The sequence below is a fragment of the Hyperolius riggenbachi genome, chromosome 8, assembly GCF_040937935.1.
Source record: "Hyperolius riggenbachi isolate aHypRig1 chromosome 8, aHypRig1.pri, whole genome shotgun sequence".
Classification (NCBI taxonomy): Eukaryota; Metazoa; Chordata; class Amphibia; order Anura; family Hyperoliidae; genus Hyperolius; species Hyperolius riggenbachi.
Window position 1 is genome coordinate 256,388,591 of NC_090653.1, and position 17,125 is coordinate 256,405,715.

General features: G+C 45.5%; 1 protein-coding gene across 5 annotated transcripts in view; it reads right to left on the reverse strand.

Moving 5' to 3' along the window:
- ZNF618 (zinc finger protein 618) overlaps positions 1-17,125 on the reverse strand; it is a 223,820-nt gene that overhangs the window by 103,522 nt on the left and 103,173 nt on the right. For 3 of the 5 annotated variants that reach the window (XM_068248673.1, XM_068248674.1, XM_068248671.1), the window contains exons 2-3: positions 5,244-5,483; positions 1,027-1,137 (exon numbers count right to left, since the gene is read on the reverse strand). In XM_068248673.1, the coding sequence (XP_068104774.1) occupies positions 1,027-1,137; positions 5,244-5,418 (286 nt within the window). In that variant the 5' untranslated portion in view covers positions 5,419-5,483. The remainder of the gene's footprint in view (positions 1-1,026; positions 1,138-5,243; positions 5,484-17,125) is intronic. The other 2 variants (XM_068248675.1, XM_068248672.1) reach the window with 1 other exon arrangement.

Here is a 17,125-nt window from a genome sequence, read left to right on the forward strand (position 1 = left end):
GTTGCTTACTTTCCATTGCTAACACAGAAACATTAAGGTGGGAGAACTAAGGTCTTTGTGATCTAAGGGCCTGCTATCTATTTGGCTGCAGTAGTATCTGAATCACACCAGAAACAAGCATGCAGCTAATCTTGCCAGATCTGACAATAATGGCAGAAACACCTGATCTGCTGCATGCTTGTTCAGGGTCTATGGCTAAAAGTATTAAAAGCAGAGGATCAGCAGGGCTGCCAGGCAACTCCTATTGCTTTACCTCTTGAGGACCACAGTGCTAAACCCCCCTAAAGACCAGGCCATTTTTGTGTAAATTGGCCACTGCAGCTTTAAGGCCAAGCTGCAGGGTCGCACAACTCAGCACACAAGTGTACCCCCTTTTTCCCCCACCAACAGAGCTCTCTGTTAGTGGGGTCTGATCGCTCCCCCAGTGTTTTTTTTTTTTTTTTTATAAATATTTGTTTCTTTATTTTTGTATTATTTTTTACTATTTATTTTCTTTTTTCTTTTTTTTCAAACCCCTCCCTCCCCCCAGCCAGCCAATCCTGGCGATCGGCTGTCATAGGCTTCTGCCTATGAGACGATCACTGTCTAGTGTCCCAGGGAGACAGACTTGTGCAGCGCTGTACCATGTAAATAGACGGTGGTTATGCCGTCTAACAGTCTCCCAAAGGCGAGGCAGAGCTCCGCCTCCCAAAGCACGTGCGATCTCCTGCAGTTGCCGGAACCAAGACTTGGCGTTAGGCAGTCCTGGGGCTGCTGCCGCGGTCACACCCATTGGTGTGACGCGGTCCTTAGGTAGTTAAAAGGAACTGTTTGGGGGGTCCCACCGCTGGCTAGGGAGGACGGGGGAAGCCTCATTAGGATCCGGAGCTTTCCCCCTCCAGAGAGAAGTATCAGGTTTTTTTTAATTCTATAAACTCACAGATTGTGTTTAAGTTGTTGCTTTTCACATTATATTGTGTGCTGTGCTCAGTGAAATCTCCAATGAGAGTGTTAACCAATTACATGAGAAGAAGGTGCTCCACCCACCTGGTGACGACGTGCTGATTCGAGGGGAGATATTTCTTGGCCGACTGCTGCCACTCCAGGATGGCTCCCTGCTCATGGCGGCGGTTTGCGTTTCGGGGGATTCTTCTCCTGCTGGATTGAATGGAAGAGATAATTGCTAGCAGGAGGAAAGGAGGACGCCCCGACAGGCATTTTGTTATCAGACTTCATTTTAGTGATAAAGCAAAATATCTCACTATTTTCCACAGGCTCTTTTAGCCGCTTGCTCCAGCCTGCTAATTTTGGTGAGAACCCAGCTGTCATCAGCTCGCCTCCTCCAATGCTATAAGCCGGCCTTGCATTAATACCCCCCTCCCCAGCACGCCCCACCCAGCTACTTTTTCATGCCACCTGGCTGAAAAAAATTTCCAGGAAGAACACTGTATCTGCATATCTGGCTGGCAAATAGTTTTTTTATCAAGAAGCCATTCTTATTTTAAAGCATCAACTGAGAGATGATGGATATGTCAGTGCCAGACAGAGTTTGAATATGTTCAAGGGAGCACACACACTAGATGCAAGATACGTACTCACAAACATTGATTGCTTATGGAGCAACTACTGGGATAAGCAGGGAAGGAACCTGAGCCTATCTTAACCTGGGTGTTAGAGACTCTCCATAAGCCAGATACTCTCAAATAAACAAGGGGAATATTATGGGAATGGTCCTAAAAATGGCCCAGCATGCCCTGGTGTATTCTCTGTTGCAAAGGACCAACTCAATCCCCCCATTGGAGATCCCAAGGCTGTGGAGCAATTTTGGGTACCTGGAGTTGGAGTCTGTGGTTTTAATAAAATGAGGAGTCGTACTCTGATGATTTTTGAACCAAATCCATAGCCCAGCGGTGGCGAATCTATGGCACGCGTGCCGGGCCCGGCACGCGTAGCCTAATCTGCTGGCACGCCACCGCTGCTTATGAACTGGCCGCAGCGTCTACTAGCCGCCGCCGCACCAGTTCATATCCGCAGCCACGCAGTCTCCCGGGAGGCAGACCAGGGCTACGGCAAGATGGCTGCCGAAGCCCTGTACTGGAGACTATTTGTGTCTCCAGTACAGGGCTTCGGGCGCCATCTTCCCGTAGCCCTGCACTCTGCCTGTCAGCGGCAGCGTGGGAGACTGCAGGAGGAATGTCCGGGGGAGATGCGCGCCAGAGAGAGAAGACTTCTGTCAGGTGAGTACATTACTTTTTTTTTTTTTCAGGTAAAATGCGGCCCACTGTGTTATTTTCTGGTAAAATGTTTTGTCACATTGTGTTTATGTCCTGTGACATGCTGCTCACTGTGTTTTCTGGTGAAATGTGGCCCACTGCGTTTTTCTGGTGAAATGTGGCCCACTGCGTTTGTTTTCTGGTGAAATGCTGCCCGCTGCGTTTGTTTTCTGGTAAAATGTGGCCCACTGCGTTTGTTTTCTGGTGAAATGCTGCCCGCTGCGTTTGTTTTCTGGTGAGATGTGGCCCACTGCGTTTGTTTTCTGGTGAAATGCTGCCCGCTGCGTTTGTTTTCTGGTGAAAGGTGGCCCACTGCGTTTGTTTGCTGGTGAAATGCTACCCTCTGCGTTTGTTTTCTGGTGAAATGTGGCCCACTGCGTTTGTTTTCTGGTGAAATGCTGCCCGCTGCGTTTGTTTTCTGGTGAAATGCTGCCCGCTGCGTTTGTTTTCTGGTGAAATGTGGCCCACTGCGTTTGTTTTCTGGTGAAATGTGGCCCACTGCGTTTGTTTGCTGGTGAAATGCTACCCTCTGCATTTGTTTTCTGGTGAAATGTGGCCCACTGCGTTTGTTTGCTGGTGAAATGTGGCCCACTGCGTTTGTTTGCTGGTGAAATGTGGCCCACTGCGTTTGTTTGCTGGTGAAATGTGGCCCACTGCGTTTGTTTGCTGGTGAAATGTGGCCCACTGCGTTTATTTTCTGGTGCAATGTGGCCCACTGCGTTTATTTTCTGGTGCAATGTGGCCCACATTGCATTATTTTCTGCTGAAATGTTGCACACGTTGCGTTTATTTTCTGGTGTCTGGGGTAACTTGCTGCATTTATTATTAAGGGCTCATTCACACTACAGAACGTATGCACGAATGCGATTTCATGCATGCGCTGCCAACGCACAGTGATCGCACGGAATGCACGTTGTGGTGCGCTAAAGCGTGGGCGTCGGCAGCTGTACCCATCAGGGAAACGTATGCGTCGTGCGTTAAAATGTTCCCAGATGCGTTACAACGTAACGCATGGGAACGCACACCTGTAGTGTGAATGGTAACATGGAAGTCTATTGACTTTCATGTTACCATATGAAGTTTACATTATGTGCGTTGCGTCCAAACTGACAATGCAGCAAATAGTGTGAATGAGCCCTTAATGGTCATAGTTGGCTATATTTGCTGCTTTGGGGTTACGGAGGGTATAAATAGCATCATACAGTTTCTGCACACCGATGATGCGAATCCTCGTTTCACCACATCATGGCGGAAAACACTGCTTTCTTATGCCACGCTGTTACATCATTATGTTAGCTCCGCCCATACAATATCATGGCCACGCCCATTTTCGGTGCGGCGACCCCCCCCCAGTGGCACTCGGAGATAAAAAAAGTCTATGTTAGGTCGCAGTTTTGGCACTCGGCCTGTGAAAGGTTAACCATCACTGCCATAGCCTTTGTAAAAATTAGACTAAGGCCTCAATTCACGGAGCTTTATCAAACACTTTATGAAACGTTTGATAATTTACCTCATGGGTAAAATCTAATTTTGAATTCACTAAGGTGTTATATATTTATTGAACGTTTTATAACATTCGATAAATATATAACACCTTAGTGAATTCAAAATTAGATTTTACCCATGAGGTAAATTATCAAACGTTTGATAAAGTGTTTGATAAAGCTCCGTGAATTGAGGCCTAAGAAGTAGAGTCGAGGAATCGGAGCAATTTTGGGTACCTGGAGTCGGTGGTTTCATAAACTGAGGAGTCGGATGATTTTTGTACTGGCTCCACAGCCCTGAATATGGTACAAGCACTTGCACATTTGGTGGACCACAAGGTTAAGTACACCTTAGGGCTGCATAGCCAGGCTTGACAAATTGCTGGTAAAGAATCCAGGGCTCCTTAAAAATTGCAGCCACCACTAAATAGAGGCAGCCACTCACTAACAAGGGAGGAGATACCTGGGAAAGCATACAATCCCATGGAAGGACCGTGATGTTACTTTTATAAGCAAATGGAAAGTGGAAGTGGTAACACTGCATCCTCTTTAGTTTACATTCACTTTATTCCTCATTTTTCCCAGAAAGCTTATATGTACAGTACTGTATATGATGCATGTGCCGCCCACTTCTTAATATATCCAGAGTCAGCATCACGTAGGGGCCAAAATATTACATTTAAAATGCATAAATATAAGATGTACCTTAGATACTCGCGTATAAGCCTAATTTTTCAGCAGAACAAATGTGCTTTAAAGTTACCCCCTCGGCTTATATGCGAGTCAGTGGAGCAGAACGGATGGTGGAGCAGGTTTTGTTACTGACAGATGCGTAATGATCGTGCACTAGCGATCCTGCTCTTGCCAGCTGGCTCCCCATCCCCTGTAACATGGTGTGCCGAGTGGGCTGCTAAAGACTACCTGTGTCCTCTGACTTGTGGAGCGGAGTGTGCCAGCAATGTGTCAGTGGTGCAATAATCGGGGATTCTTCCTTTGTGGCAATCGCTGTGTCTCATATCTATGACGCCATCTAGTGGCATCTTGAGACACAGCTGTAGGGCACAGCTGGCTATTGGGAGGGGGGGTGACTTGTACTGAGGACACAACTGGCTACTGTACAGGGTTCTATACTTGGGAGAAGGCTTATATGCGAGTCAATCACTTTTTCCTGGTTTCTGAGGGAAAAGTGAGTACCTCAGCTTATATACGAGTGTATAATGAATTACTAATTTCTTTTCTCCTTTATTTCCGTCACATAAGTGTGAAAATGTGACCGCTCTGACAGGATTTGGACTTGTCCATCTAGATCCGGAATAATGGCCAGAGGAAGCAGGCATTTAGTCCTGTAAAATATGTCGCAACAGCGTCTGGGCGCCTGTTTCCCCCTTTGCAACACCAACAGAAGCTCTTATACTTTTTACAAAAACTACATTTACATATTCAAAAATATATGTCATAATATTTAATTCTGTTTCCATAACCCATCCCATGGTAGGTCTGTACTTACCAACGGCCTGCTGATTGCGGTTCTCGCCAATTACTACGCATATCTCAGCAGGCGCTTCCTCTGAGCCATCTCCCATCTTCTTCTTTAGGGGTTTCTTGGTTTTCTCCTCCCATGCTACAGGCCGGACCTCCTCCTCGCATTTTTCCGTTTTTACAGTCACATCGTTTGTAGTCATTGTCCACACCCCTTGGAGTGAAGTCAGGCTCTGAGAGCTTTCCCCTCTCCACCCTCCACGCTCTCCTGAGAAGACAAAATGGTGGCAAAAGGTTAGAGTTGTCGATCAGTTTAACCTACGGTACTAAGAAAATGTTACATGGTGTGAATAAACAAGCAATCTGGCTAATCCGGGGCCAGACAATTCATCAAGAGCCAAGGCTCCTCAAAGCAAACTTGTGACTTTTTTAAAATAAAAAGTTAGATACTTACCTTCGGGAAAGGAAAGCCTCTGGATCCTTCAGAGATTTCCCATGTCCTTCTTCAGACCCTCCTGGACTCCGCCACCCCCTGGAACTTTGCAGCTGTGCTCCCGTACTTGAACAAGTGCGGCCGTACTGCGCTTGCACAGTAGTAAAGACCCGCTCAGGCTTTGCCATAAAAAGGTGAGCCAGAAGGGCAGGGGTGAGCTGTCAACAAGGGCTTGTCAGTGGTTTTTGGTGGGACACCGTGCTGGAACAGTCCGGTGGAAAAGGATGGGGGGAGCCTCTCTAGAAGAGGAGAGGAGCAGCCATTTGCGGCACTTAATTTCTATAACAGGTACACTTTAAAAACTGCAGCTGGTGATTGATAGAGATGGACAATCTGGTGCTAATTTTCTAAGCTGATGCAAATTTTGCTGCAGATTACATGCATCTTAAAAACTGGGTCACTCCAAGTTTTCAACTACCGCGTTCTTCTGACCCCATTACAAGCTGCATGAAGTTTTCAATGAAAGCATCTGCCCAATGATCCATGTGGCCAAATTTGCAAACATCGTTGGGGCCATCGTAAACAAACAATCACACAATTGTTTACACAATTGTAGCAAATCCCGCAAAAGTCAATGATTATATTTTTTTTAGTTTACAACTAACTGGATTTTTATTAGGAGCTCCAGTGGCCACTGACTTCTAAATTCCATGTTCATTTTTCCACCCCTAAGCTCACCCATCAGCAGCTACAGCCTGGGGTCACCAACACCTGTCTCCACTCAAGGAACTCTGACTTAGTCTCATTCCTGGGTCATACAAGGCAGGATTGTACTTTCTGGGGCCTTTACTAGAGGACTTACATGCAAGTCCAGCCAAGTAAGAAAAAAACGTTTTATATACCCTCCACAGATCCTTCAACAGGCCACATGACCACCGTTTTCCTGCTTATCAGTTGGCTCAAATGCCCAACAGGCAGGTCTGTCATCTGCTTTAGGCTGGAAACAGGATGGGATTTCAATGGTCCATACCCACAACGCAATTCTCTTTGAACCGTTTTTCACAACAAACTATTTTTTCACAATATTGCGCAACATTGTTTAATGTAAATTCATTAAATGATGTTTCACAACGCCCGCCAACTGTGGCAATGATTGAATCGCAATGGATCGTTATGATCCTCATTGACTGTTGCGGGATTTGCCACAATTGTGTAAACAACCGTGTGATTGTTTACGACGGCCCCAGCGATGCTTGCAAATTTGGCCACATGGATCAGGAAACTATTGTTCATCGGCAGAGATCCCCAATCCATCTGGCAGTTGGTACTCCGCTGCATCTGACCTCTGAGTAAAGTTTATAGGTTCTCAAGCATCAGAAACCGCCAACTGCTCTCCACATACTCAGCTACCATCATGCTTTGCAAAGTAACAGCAAAATTGACACTGCTGTTGTAAATTCTGCATCCATTATTACCTGGTGCAAGTATTCAAATGTTTGACACGAGTAAATGGATGAAATTATTGGAGAACTTTTTAAGCCAATAAACACTTAAAGTAGAACTAAACTCAGAACTTCCTCTCGGCTCCAAAAGATTATAGTTACAGCATGATCATCTTCGAGGAAGAAAAATGTCCTTATTACAATTTATGGAAATCCTAAACCCCAAACAACAAACATACTTGGTTTCACTCTTACAAAGGGTCCTGAAAGGTTTAAGCCTCAGTGTTGACAATAGAAGACCTGACTAGGCGGAGCTCTACTGCAATCTAATCATTGTTTCCTATGGCAACTAATTAGACAGCAACCATATGTGGAATAAAGCCTTTTCATTGTGCGCTGTGCGAGAGTTTGGGCTCGCTTTACAAATCCATATATTTCATTGATAAAGAGAAAATGCCCTTAAACGGATGGTTGGACTGAAGTCTTGTACACAACTAGGCTTCTTCTCAGACAACGCTGCCATTCGGGGCTGCCTCTGCTGAGAATCTTGTTCGTGTACATCAGCTCTCTACCATCACTGATGCATGGGTGACAGATCTGGCTTGCTGCAGGAATCCAGGCTGACACTATTGTTCTCCCCCTCTACCACTCCTGCTCTATCATGAACTGCATCATTGTCTCTCCTTCCCCCACCATAGTCAAAGCACGGGTCGCTAGCGTACAGCCTAGCAACACGTCTGTACAAACCTTGGTTGCCCTGGGGAATTAGCTGGAGGTGGGTGTGTGAAAATCTGTGGATCAGATGTCAGAAGCCACGCTGTGAATGGAAGAACCAGTCTACTTCCTTTTCTGGTTATCAATAAATGGATCTGTTCTTAAAGAGAATCTGTACTCTAAAATGTTTACAGCAAAAAGCATACCATTCTATTCATTATTTTCTCCTGTGCCCCTCTGTGCTGTTTCTGCCACTCTCTGCTGCAATCCTGGCTTGTAATTAACAGTTTTAGGCAGTGTTTACAAACAAACTAACCAGCTTGTGATAGGTGGCAAAGTGTGGGTGTCTATGCACCCTCTGGAGAAAAAACACAGGAGACAGGGACGGGAGCCCAATAGTGTAATATGTCAAACCAATGGTAGATATAAGAAATGGAAAAAAACTACTCACAAAGGTGGGTTGCAGTGGGGCAACCGACCACAGGAAGCAGGTGGAGACAACAAACCCGACTCCACTCGGGGTGACCCCTAGGGATCTGAATGCGGTCGCTCTCCTTGGAAAAAGAAGGGGGACAGATTCCTACCGTGGGAACCCACGTGTGTTCTGTCCCAACCCCTCAGACCATAAGGTGTGGGGGTATATGATGCACGAATTGATTGAAAGAGGCGCCCTGGTGGTTTATAAAAGCACTTAAAAGCAGTTTAAAATTGACAAAATATTTTGAGGTGGCTTACCTCAAATAACGAAAATCTTTGATGAAACAATAGGGAGGCTCCCTATGCTGACTATTTCATTGTAGTTTGGCACTGTTATTTGGCCTGAGGAAGCAGGCTCAGACCCGTGAAATGCGTTGCCTGTGCTATTAATAAAATCCTTGTTTCATCAAAGATTTTCTTTATTTGAGGTAAGCCACCTCAAAATATTTTGTCAATTTTAAACTGCTTTTAAGTGCTTTTATAAACCACCAGGGCGCCTCTTTCAATCAATTTGTGCAGCTTGTGATAGGCTCACATAAGCAGAGTGTGAGTCATACAGAGCCTGCAGTGGGCCTGCAGAGGGTGTGTATCGCTTCTATCCAATCACAAGCAGCCCTGCACATTCCACACATTCCAGCCTGGCCCGACAGAGCTGACAGAAGAAAACAGATTAGATCATTTAACAGAGATAACACAGCCACTGTGCAATTAGGAAAGGCTGCAGTAAGCCAGAGCACATTAGAACAGGCAAAGGAACTTATAGGATAGAAGAACTAAGGCTGACAATTTTGTTACAGAGTCTCTTTAACAGTCTAGTGCTCAATCTCACAATCTCAAGCTAGCATGTATCATCAACAGAGGCTATATATGGCGCCATCGATTCTCTGCCTTGCTATAAGCTCTGCAGCAAAAAAAGATCTCTTTTTTTCAGTAAATCTTTATTGAAGAAGCCAAATACTCAACAAAAAAATAACTGCAATGATTCTTACTACAGTTGGAGCACACCTGGGTCACGTAAAAAAGATGGTATAAGGATAAATCTACTCTAAGAATGATTACTACCTCACTGGCTTAAAAGATTTGGGATGCCACAAGAGCTGCTGACCAGCTTTTACATTGCCCCCATTGAATCAGCCCTTTGCTCCGCCATTATTTGTCTAGCACACAGGCGCTACAGCAAGTGACAAGCATAAACTTCAAAGAGTTCTCCGTGCATCAGAAAGGATCATTGGTTCGGCTCTGCCGTCTCTAGGCCTCCATTCCGCTAGAATAAAAACGAGGGCCAACAGAATCTCCTAGGACCACTCCCATCCAGGTAGTAGCGTATTCAGGCTCCTCCCATTGGGTTGCCGCTAAAGAACTATTCCCTCAAGAACTTCCAGGCACAGGAGTCCCCCTGCCAAACATGCCCTCTGGTGGCACTCCAGCACGGTGGCAGCTCAACATTATTCTAGATGCCAAGATTGACATCCCAGCCTGCAGCACCATGATCCCTTGGACAGCTACATCCAGCAGTTCATTCTGTACCTCCTAGCACCTCTGAGGCTTATCCCGACCTAGACTCGAATGAATTCTCGTATAGTTTCATTTTGCCTGAATCATTGTATTAATTTATCTCCCTTGCCGTCAACGTTATGCAGTGGCGTCCCTACCATGGGGCGGCCAGGAGCGCTCCGCTCCGGGTGTCAGCTCCAGGGGGGGTGTCATCAAGGCCTCCCCAGAAGCCTTGATGACACAGGAGGGGAAGCAGCGCTGAAGGAGGGGTGGCAGCGTCGGCGGGGAGGGGGGAAATGCCCCCCCCACATCTCCCTCACCTGGGTCCCCTCCTTCGGCGCTTCCCCTCCACGGGCGCCGGCAACGGGCACTGACAGGGCGGCTGATAGCCGCCCTCAGTTTACCCGAGCAGGGCTACGGGAAGATGGCCGCCGAAGCCCGCACTGGAGACAAAAATAGACGGCAAGATGGCCGCCGACGCCATCTTGCCGTCTATTTTTGTCTCCAGTGCGGGCTTTGGTGGCCATCTTCCCGTAGCCCTGCACTGATGACGCAGCAGGAGACGGCGCGGGACATTCAAGAGGAGCTGCGGAGGCTGCCTGGGATTCGGAAGAGAGGTTTCATCTGCAGGTAAGTGAATGGGTTTTTTTTCTTTTACAGGTGCACCGGCCCGGCCACCCACCCACCACTGCTGCCCACCTACCCACCGCTGCTGCCCACCACCTACCCACCACTGCTGCCCACCTACCCACCAGGCTACCCACCGCTGCTGCCCACCTACCCACCACTGCTGCCCACCTACCCACCAGGCTACCCACCGCTGCTGCCCACCTACCCACCACTGCTGCCCACCTATCCACCACTGCTGCCCACCTACCCACCACTGCTGCCCACCTACCCACCAGGCTACCCACCACTGCTGCCCACCTACCCACCACTGCTGCCCACCTACCCACCAGGCTACCCAGCAGGCTGCCCACCTACCCACCAGGCTACCCACCACTGCTGCCCACCTACCCACCGCTGCTGCCCACCTACCCACCGCTGCTGCCCACCTACCCACCACTGCTGCCCTCCTACCCACCAGGCTACCCAGCAGGCTGCCCACCTACCCACCACTGCTACCCACCTACGCACCACTGCTGCCCACCTACCCACCACTATTGCCCACCTACCCACCACTGCTGCCCACCTACCCACCAGGCTACCCAGCAGGCTGCCCACCTACCCACCAGGCTACCCATCAGGCTGCCCACCTACCCACCACTGCTGCCCACCTACCCACCACTGCTACCCAGCAGGCTGCCCACCTACCCACCAGGCTACCCAGCAGGCTGCCCACCTACCCACCACTGCTGCCCACCTACCCACCACTGCTACCCAGCAGGCTGCCCACCTACCCACCACTGCTACCCAGCAGGCTGCCCACCTACCCACCACTGCTGCCCCCCTACCCACCAGGCTACCCACCATGCTACCCACCTACCCACCACTGCTGCCCACCTACCCACCAGGCTACTCAGCAGGCTGCCCACCTACCCACCACTGCTGCCCCCCTACCCACCACTGCTACCCAGCAGGCTGCCCACCTACCCACTAGGCAATCAGGCTGCTCACCTTTAACCACCTACCCACCAGGCTATCAGCTTGCCAACACTCAAATCTGCTACCGATATTGTGTATTTTGTGGTCAGATCTGCTACCGACATTGTGTATTTTGTGGTCAGATTAACTGCCGACATTGTGTATTTTGTGGTCAGTTTAACTACCGTCATTGTGTATTTTGTGGTCAGTTTAACTACCGTCATTGTGTATTTTGTGGTCAGTTTAACTACCGTCATTGTGTATTTTGTGGTCAGTTTAACTACCGTCATTGTGTATTTTGTGGTCAGTTTAACTACCGATATTGTGTATTTTGTGGTGAAATCTGGTGCTGACATTGTGTATGTTCTGGTCAAATCTACCGCAAGATTGAATGATTTTTTTCTGGTCAAATCTGCCGACATGATTGAATGTATTTTCTTGTGAAATCTGCTCACATAACGTGTAATGTCTGGTGAAATGTTCTCGCATTACGTGTATTTTATGTTGAAAGCTTCTGACATTTTGTGTATTTTCTGGAGAAAAGCTGCGCAATGATGTGAATTTTCTGGAGAAAGGTTGACTAAAACTTGGGTGCACTTTTAAATTAGCTCCGCCCCATCCGGTCATAGCCACGCCCATTTTTTTGCCGCGGCGCAGGTGGTGGACCGTGGGTGGGGGGGTGTCTTTCAATACCTAGCACCGGGTGTCAAATGCCCTAGGTACGCCACTGACGTTATGTATGTTACCTGCTGTATTGTCATAGATATGTCTATCTTGCTCTACTGCCATTGTGATGTGAACCACAAATAATTCCAGGTACGACATTCGTTGTACTTGGCGAATAAAAGCAATTCTGGATTTTGATTCTGGCACCCAAAACGGGACTTTAGAATAATAAAAGCATTATGAGAAGCTTCTGCTCCCTCTTTAAAGAGAGATCTAATTCTAATTTTTTTTTTTATTAATTCTCATGCAAAAAAATAAATAATAAAAAAAAAAAAAAAAAAAAAAAATAGGATGTGCTACGAAAAAAAAAAATTACAAGGCAATATAAAACAAACATACATCGAACATTTTCTGTACATCTCAGATGGATCTTATTTTCTTCAAGGCCTCCATCTAGAAATCCAATCACAATTCCTTGTATAATGCAATATTCAGACACGGTTCATGTTGCATCAAGTGGAAAATTTTCAAGAGCCGAAGGGAATTTTCCACTGATGTATATTTCTGTCGATTTAATTTTTTTTCCATTTCTATAAATTACTACATGTCAAGAGGCAAAAGGAAAGGAAAAAAAAAAAAAGAGAGAGAGAGGCTGTGACTGCATAACCGAGCAGCAGGAAAATTTGTATGAAATATTTTGCATAGCTGAAACCCCAAGAAGAAAAATTGCTGGGAAAATAGTATGCAAATAAGAAGAAAGGGCACGCCATACATGGGGCTCAGAATTTACTGGAGAGCCTCGGGGCTATTTTAATCTTGTTCTACCGAGCGGATTCCTGCAAAGGGAGAAGTAGGGCAGGGCTAGAAAGATGTTATTTCTAGAAAGCATTCAATGGTTTTCAAAAGAATAAACACCACAAAAAATGTACATTAAAAAAAATGAATTAAGAAATCTGCTTTCCCTTTAACAAAGAGAAATTCAAAATTCACAAAAAAAAAAAAAAAAAAAAAAAAAAAAACTGCTACAAACGCATCAGAGCTCCGCAACTGTTCTTGCATTTAATGTTTAAAAATAAAATTTCCATTAAAGTTTTTATTCACCTTTGAATTTCCATTTTTGTTACTGAAACAAGGACCCCAGTATTGCATAGTATATACCATAATCGTTTTTATTTCTTACTACAAAAAAAAAAAAAAAAACCCTTGCTTCCTGCAAATATAATAGGAGCTGCTTTAAAGAGGAACGGTCAGCCATACTATCTCAGAAAAAAACACATATAAAAATAGATAAATACTTGCTCTACTTACATAACATATGTATTGCACTGTCCACATTTTGATTTTAGTGATTTTTCTATAGTATAAGAAGAGAAAATCCTTCTTAGGATTCTGCATTTTAACGGTGTCTATCTTGAAGCCAATCCTGATGCAATTTCCTCCTTTACTTTCCTCCGCCTGAATGTGTGTGCATTGCCCGCCCTCCTCCCAGTCTTCAGGGACTGCCACCCAGCTCTGCAATAGAAAGTGAATCGTCTCCGCATGAGAAATATTGGCCAATCAGAGAGGAACAGAGGTGGGCTGGGAAAAACAGGGGGAAAGAGGCTTCAGCCAATCAGGCTGCATTAGTTAAGTCTGAGAGGAAAGTAAAAAAGCAAAAAAAGACAACCCAGCATGCCCTGCAACTTCCTTTGCGGGCTATGTACCAAATACGAGTCAGGTAAACTGGGCAATGATCATTTATCAACAAGAAAAGTAATAGTGATTTTTAACTTTTGGATTGCCTGGTTAGCATCCTTATTACTTGTTTACCATATAAAAATAAAAAATGGATTTTTGATTTTATGCCCGACAGTTACTGTTTAAATCAATCAGGAAGAGTAAAGTGTCTATGTCTGTAGTCTTCCTGATGAATTAAAAGCTGCTCTTATTGTATTTACCTGTGGAAGCAGGCATTGCAGCAATTTCTTTTTATTTATTTTTTTGGGTAAATAAAAACAATTGTTCTTAAAGAGAACCCAGGGTGGGCAGATGGGGAACAGAGGCATGTTCTCTGTCTTATAACATGCCTCTGCCCCCCCCCCCCTCCCCCACTGGGCTACAGCCCCCCAAGATTGGTAACGTTATTTGTCACCATCTCCAAAGTAAACACAGGGAGGGGGGGTTCCAATGCAGGGTTTCCAGAGCAGGGTTTCCAGAGCTGCCATTGGGCAACTCTCTCTCCCTGGCCGCACCCCCTGCCGCTCCCCCGCCTCCCTGCAAGCTGTGAATAAGAGAATGATTCTCTCATCCCAGTGTTGTGACCTATAGGTCATGAAAGTGAAAGTGGGCCATTGCGGCTCACAGGAGCGGCGGGTTTTGCGGGTACCTGATTCGCTCAGCCCCACGGATCAGGTAGCCTACTTTTTTTTTTGAGCCCACCTAGGGCGCTCTTTCATTGACTCTAACCTGTCAAATCTTCTGTGGGGAGGCAAGTCCACCACTGTCACCCCCCCCCCCCCTCTTTTAATAAAATTTTTTTTTACTATACTGGCACCTCTGATTCAACAAAATTACAAATATCCACCCTTGGTGGAAGGGCCTTTTGCCTGTCTTTTCTATATGTACGGAGAGCAACATCTTAACCTGAGTGTAGACAGGATAATTTCCCCATCTGCCTATACAGTGGTTGCCTTGGAAGTAACCCATTATTATGAGTACTTTTTTATATTATACACATTTACTCATACTTCTAGACAACCCAGCGGCTCCTTTTACCTTTTGGTCTCTAGAGGGGACCAATGAGGAGTGCTCATAATTATTATAATAAATTATTACATGCAGCTTGCAATTGGGTCAGACAAGATTGACAGGAAGTGCATTTGAGGAAGGAGACCAGGGGTGTGTCCAAAAAAAAAAAGAACTAAGGTTGCATTAAAAAAAGCAATTTTTTTTACTAATAGATCGGAAGAGACTAAAATAATGAACAAAAATGGGTGCAATGTTTTTAAAGATAATCTGTATTGTTAAAATCGCACAAAAGTAAACATACCAGTGCGTTAGGGGACATCTCCTATTACCCTCTGTCACAATTTCGCAGCTCCACGCCGCAATAAATGTAGTCAAAAACTGTTTCTAAAAGTTTGTGTATAAACAAACAAAATGGCCACCAAAACAGGAAGTAGGATGATGTACAGTATGTCCACACATAGAAAATACATCCATACACAAGCAGGCTGTATACAGCCTTCCTTTTGAATCTCAAGAGACAATTTGTGTGTTTACCTTCTGTCCCCCTGCAGCTCTCATCCACTGAATACTAGTGACAGGCTGATCGTTTCTTCCTGAAGACAGCTCTGCCCTGTCTGTAATTCCTCAGTATGTGTCAGCCAGCTCCTTTCACAGCCTAACAGAGGAGGATTTTTATCCAGCTCTCTTCTCTCACTGATATCAGAGAGCAGAGACGCTGCCGGCTTATGTATATAACACACACACTGGAGTGTGCATAGAGGGGCCTGGAGAGGGGTGTGCATAACAGATCAGCATGGAAGAGTTGGCAGCCTTCCAGACACAGGGCGACAAGTCCGACAGGGGAAAGATACATTGATTTATTACAGAGACAGTGATAGTAGAAAGTTCTACAGTAAGCCAGAGCACATTAGAATAGTTGTAGGATGGTAGAAAAAAAAAGTTGAAATTTTTGTTACAGAGTCTCTTTAAGTATCGTACACCCAGGTCAGGTAAAAAAAAATAATAATTCCAAGCTGCTGTAATTAAACTTTTTTGCAATCCAGAATTATTAGCATCTTATTAACCATCTCTATTTATCAGCTGCAGAACACAGGAGGTTTTGTTATTTTTTTACACCCGCACTAAGTGAGTGACTGGCGGCAGCATGGACACTCCCAAGCTGACACATTGCATTAGGATCATGGTGGAGGGGTTGGCTGGCTGTATGCTCATAAAAGTCTGAACATATGGCTCAAATATACAGTAAATGTTATGATGGTAAAGGACTGCTTATTTCTTAACACAAGAGGAGTTTCAATTTAAAATGTAAATGTGCCCAATAAAAAAAATGAAAGATGTCCACTACTGCAAAAAAAGCAATTCTTATTCACTCTCCAAGTACAATGGCAGTTCTGGGCAGTAGTCGGGGGCAGAACTTTTTCAATCTGTGTAGAAGCTCTTTGAGAATGTCGTGTCAAATAAATAGTTTTCATTTTAGGTCAATAGCCCAGAAACGGACTACTAAAGGTGCGTACACACATGCGACTATAGTCGTTTGAAACAATCGTTCCCCGATCATTTCAAACGACTATCGTTTAAAAAAAAGCAGCCAACAACCATTAAGTCTAACGACGGACGAGCTAGATCGTTAAAAACTAACGATCTAGCTTGGCGGATTTTTTCCAACGACGATCGTTTGCAAAAGTAGTACATCGTTGGAAAACGGTCGTTCGTACTAGGCTTCACATGCGTATTTTGCTATTTCTCCATGGAACATTTCATTTTTATGCGCAAGCGCAAAAGTTGCTTTACGTGATGTAACGTTCGTTCTAACGATCAGATCGTTACACACCTTTAAAAGCTAACTTTACTTAGGTCGTTCTTTCGTCGATTAAACGTTCGTTCGTCGTTCACAACGAACGATCGTTGTCGTATGTGTGTACGTAGCTTTACTCTACCACAGATTGTCACTGTTATAGGATGCCTCCCTCCCTTGCAATCTGAAGAGCAGGATGATGCAATCCAAGCAGTAGCACCCCACTCAAAAGTGAGGTAGTCAGTGATGAGCCTGGAGGGGGATATAGTAAGTCTAGCCCCGCAAACTCATATAACCTGACCCTGGTACCTCCTTTCCCACGACTAACCAATAATTTTAAAAAAATACATCACGACACCAGGGACACCTGTATGGCTGATATGATGGTGAAATCCCTCCCACAGTTGATGTCAGGTCCATGGCCCTGACAGTTTGAAATGGCCCAGTACAAAGTTTCTTGTTTGTCTAGCAGAATATATGGCTCAGCTGTCCATCGTTAACAACGCAATCAAAATCTTCTGTATGCTGAGACACATACCACCGTCGGCTTGAATACACTCCTAAACCTTCGTGAAATC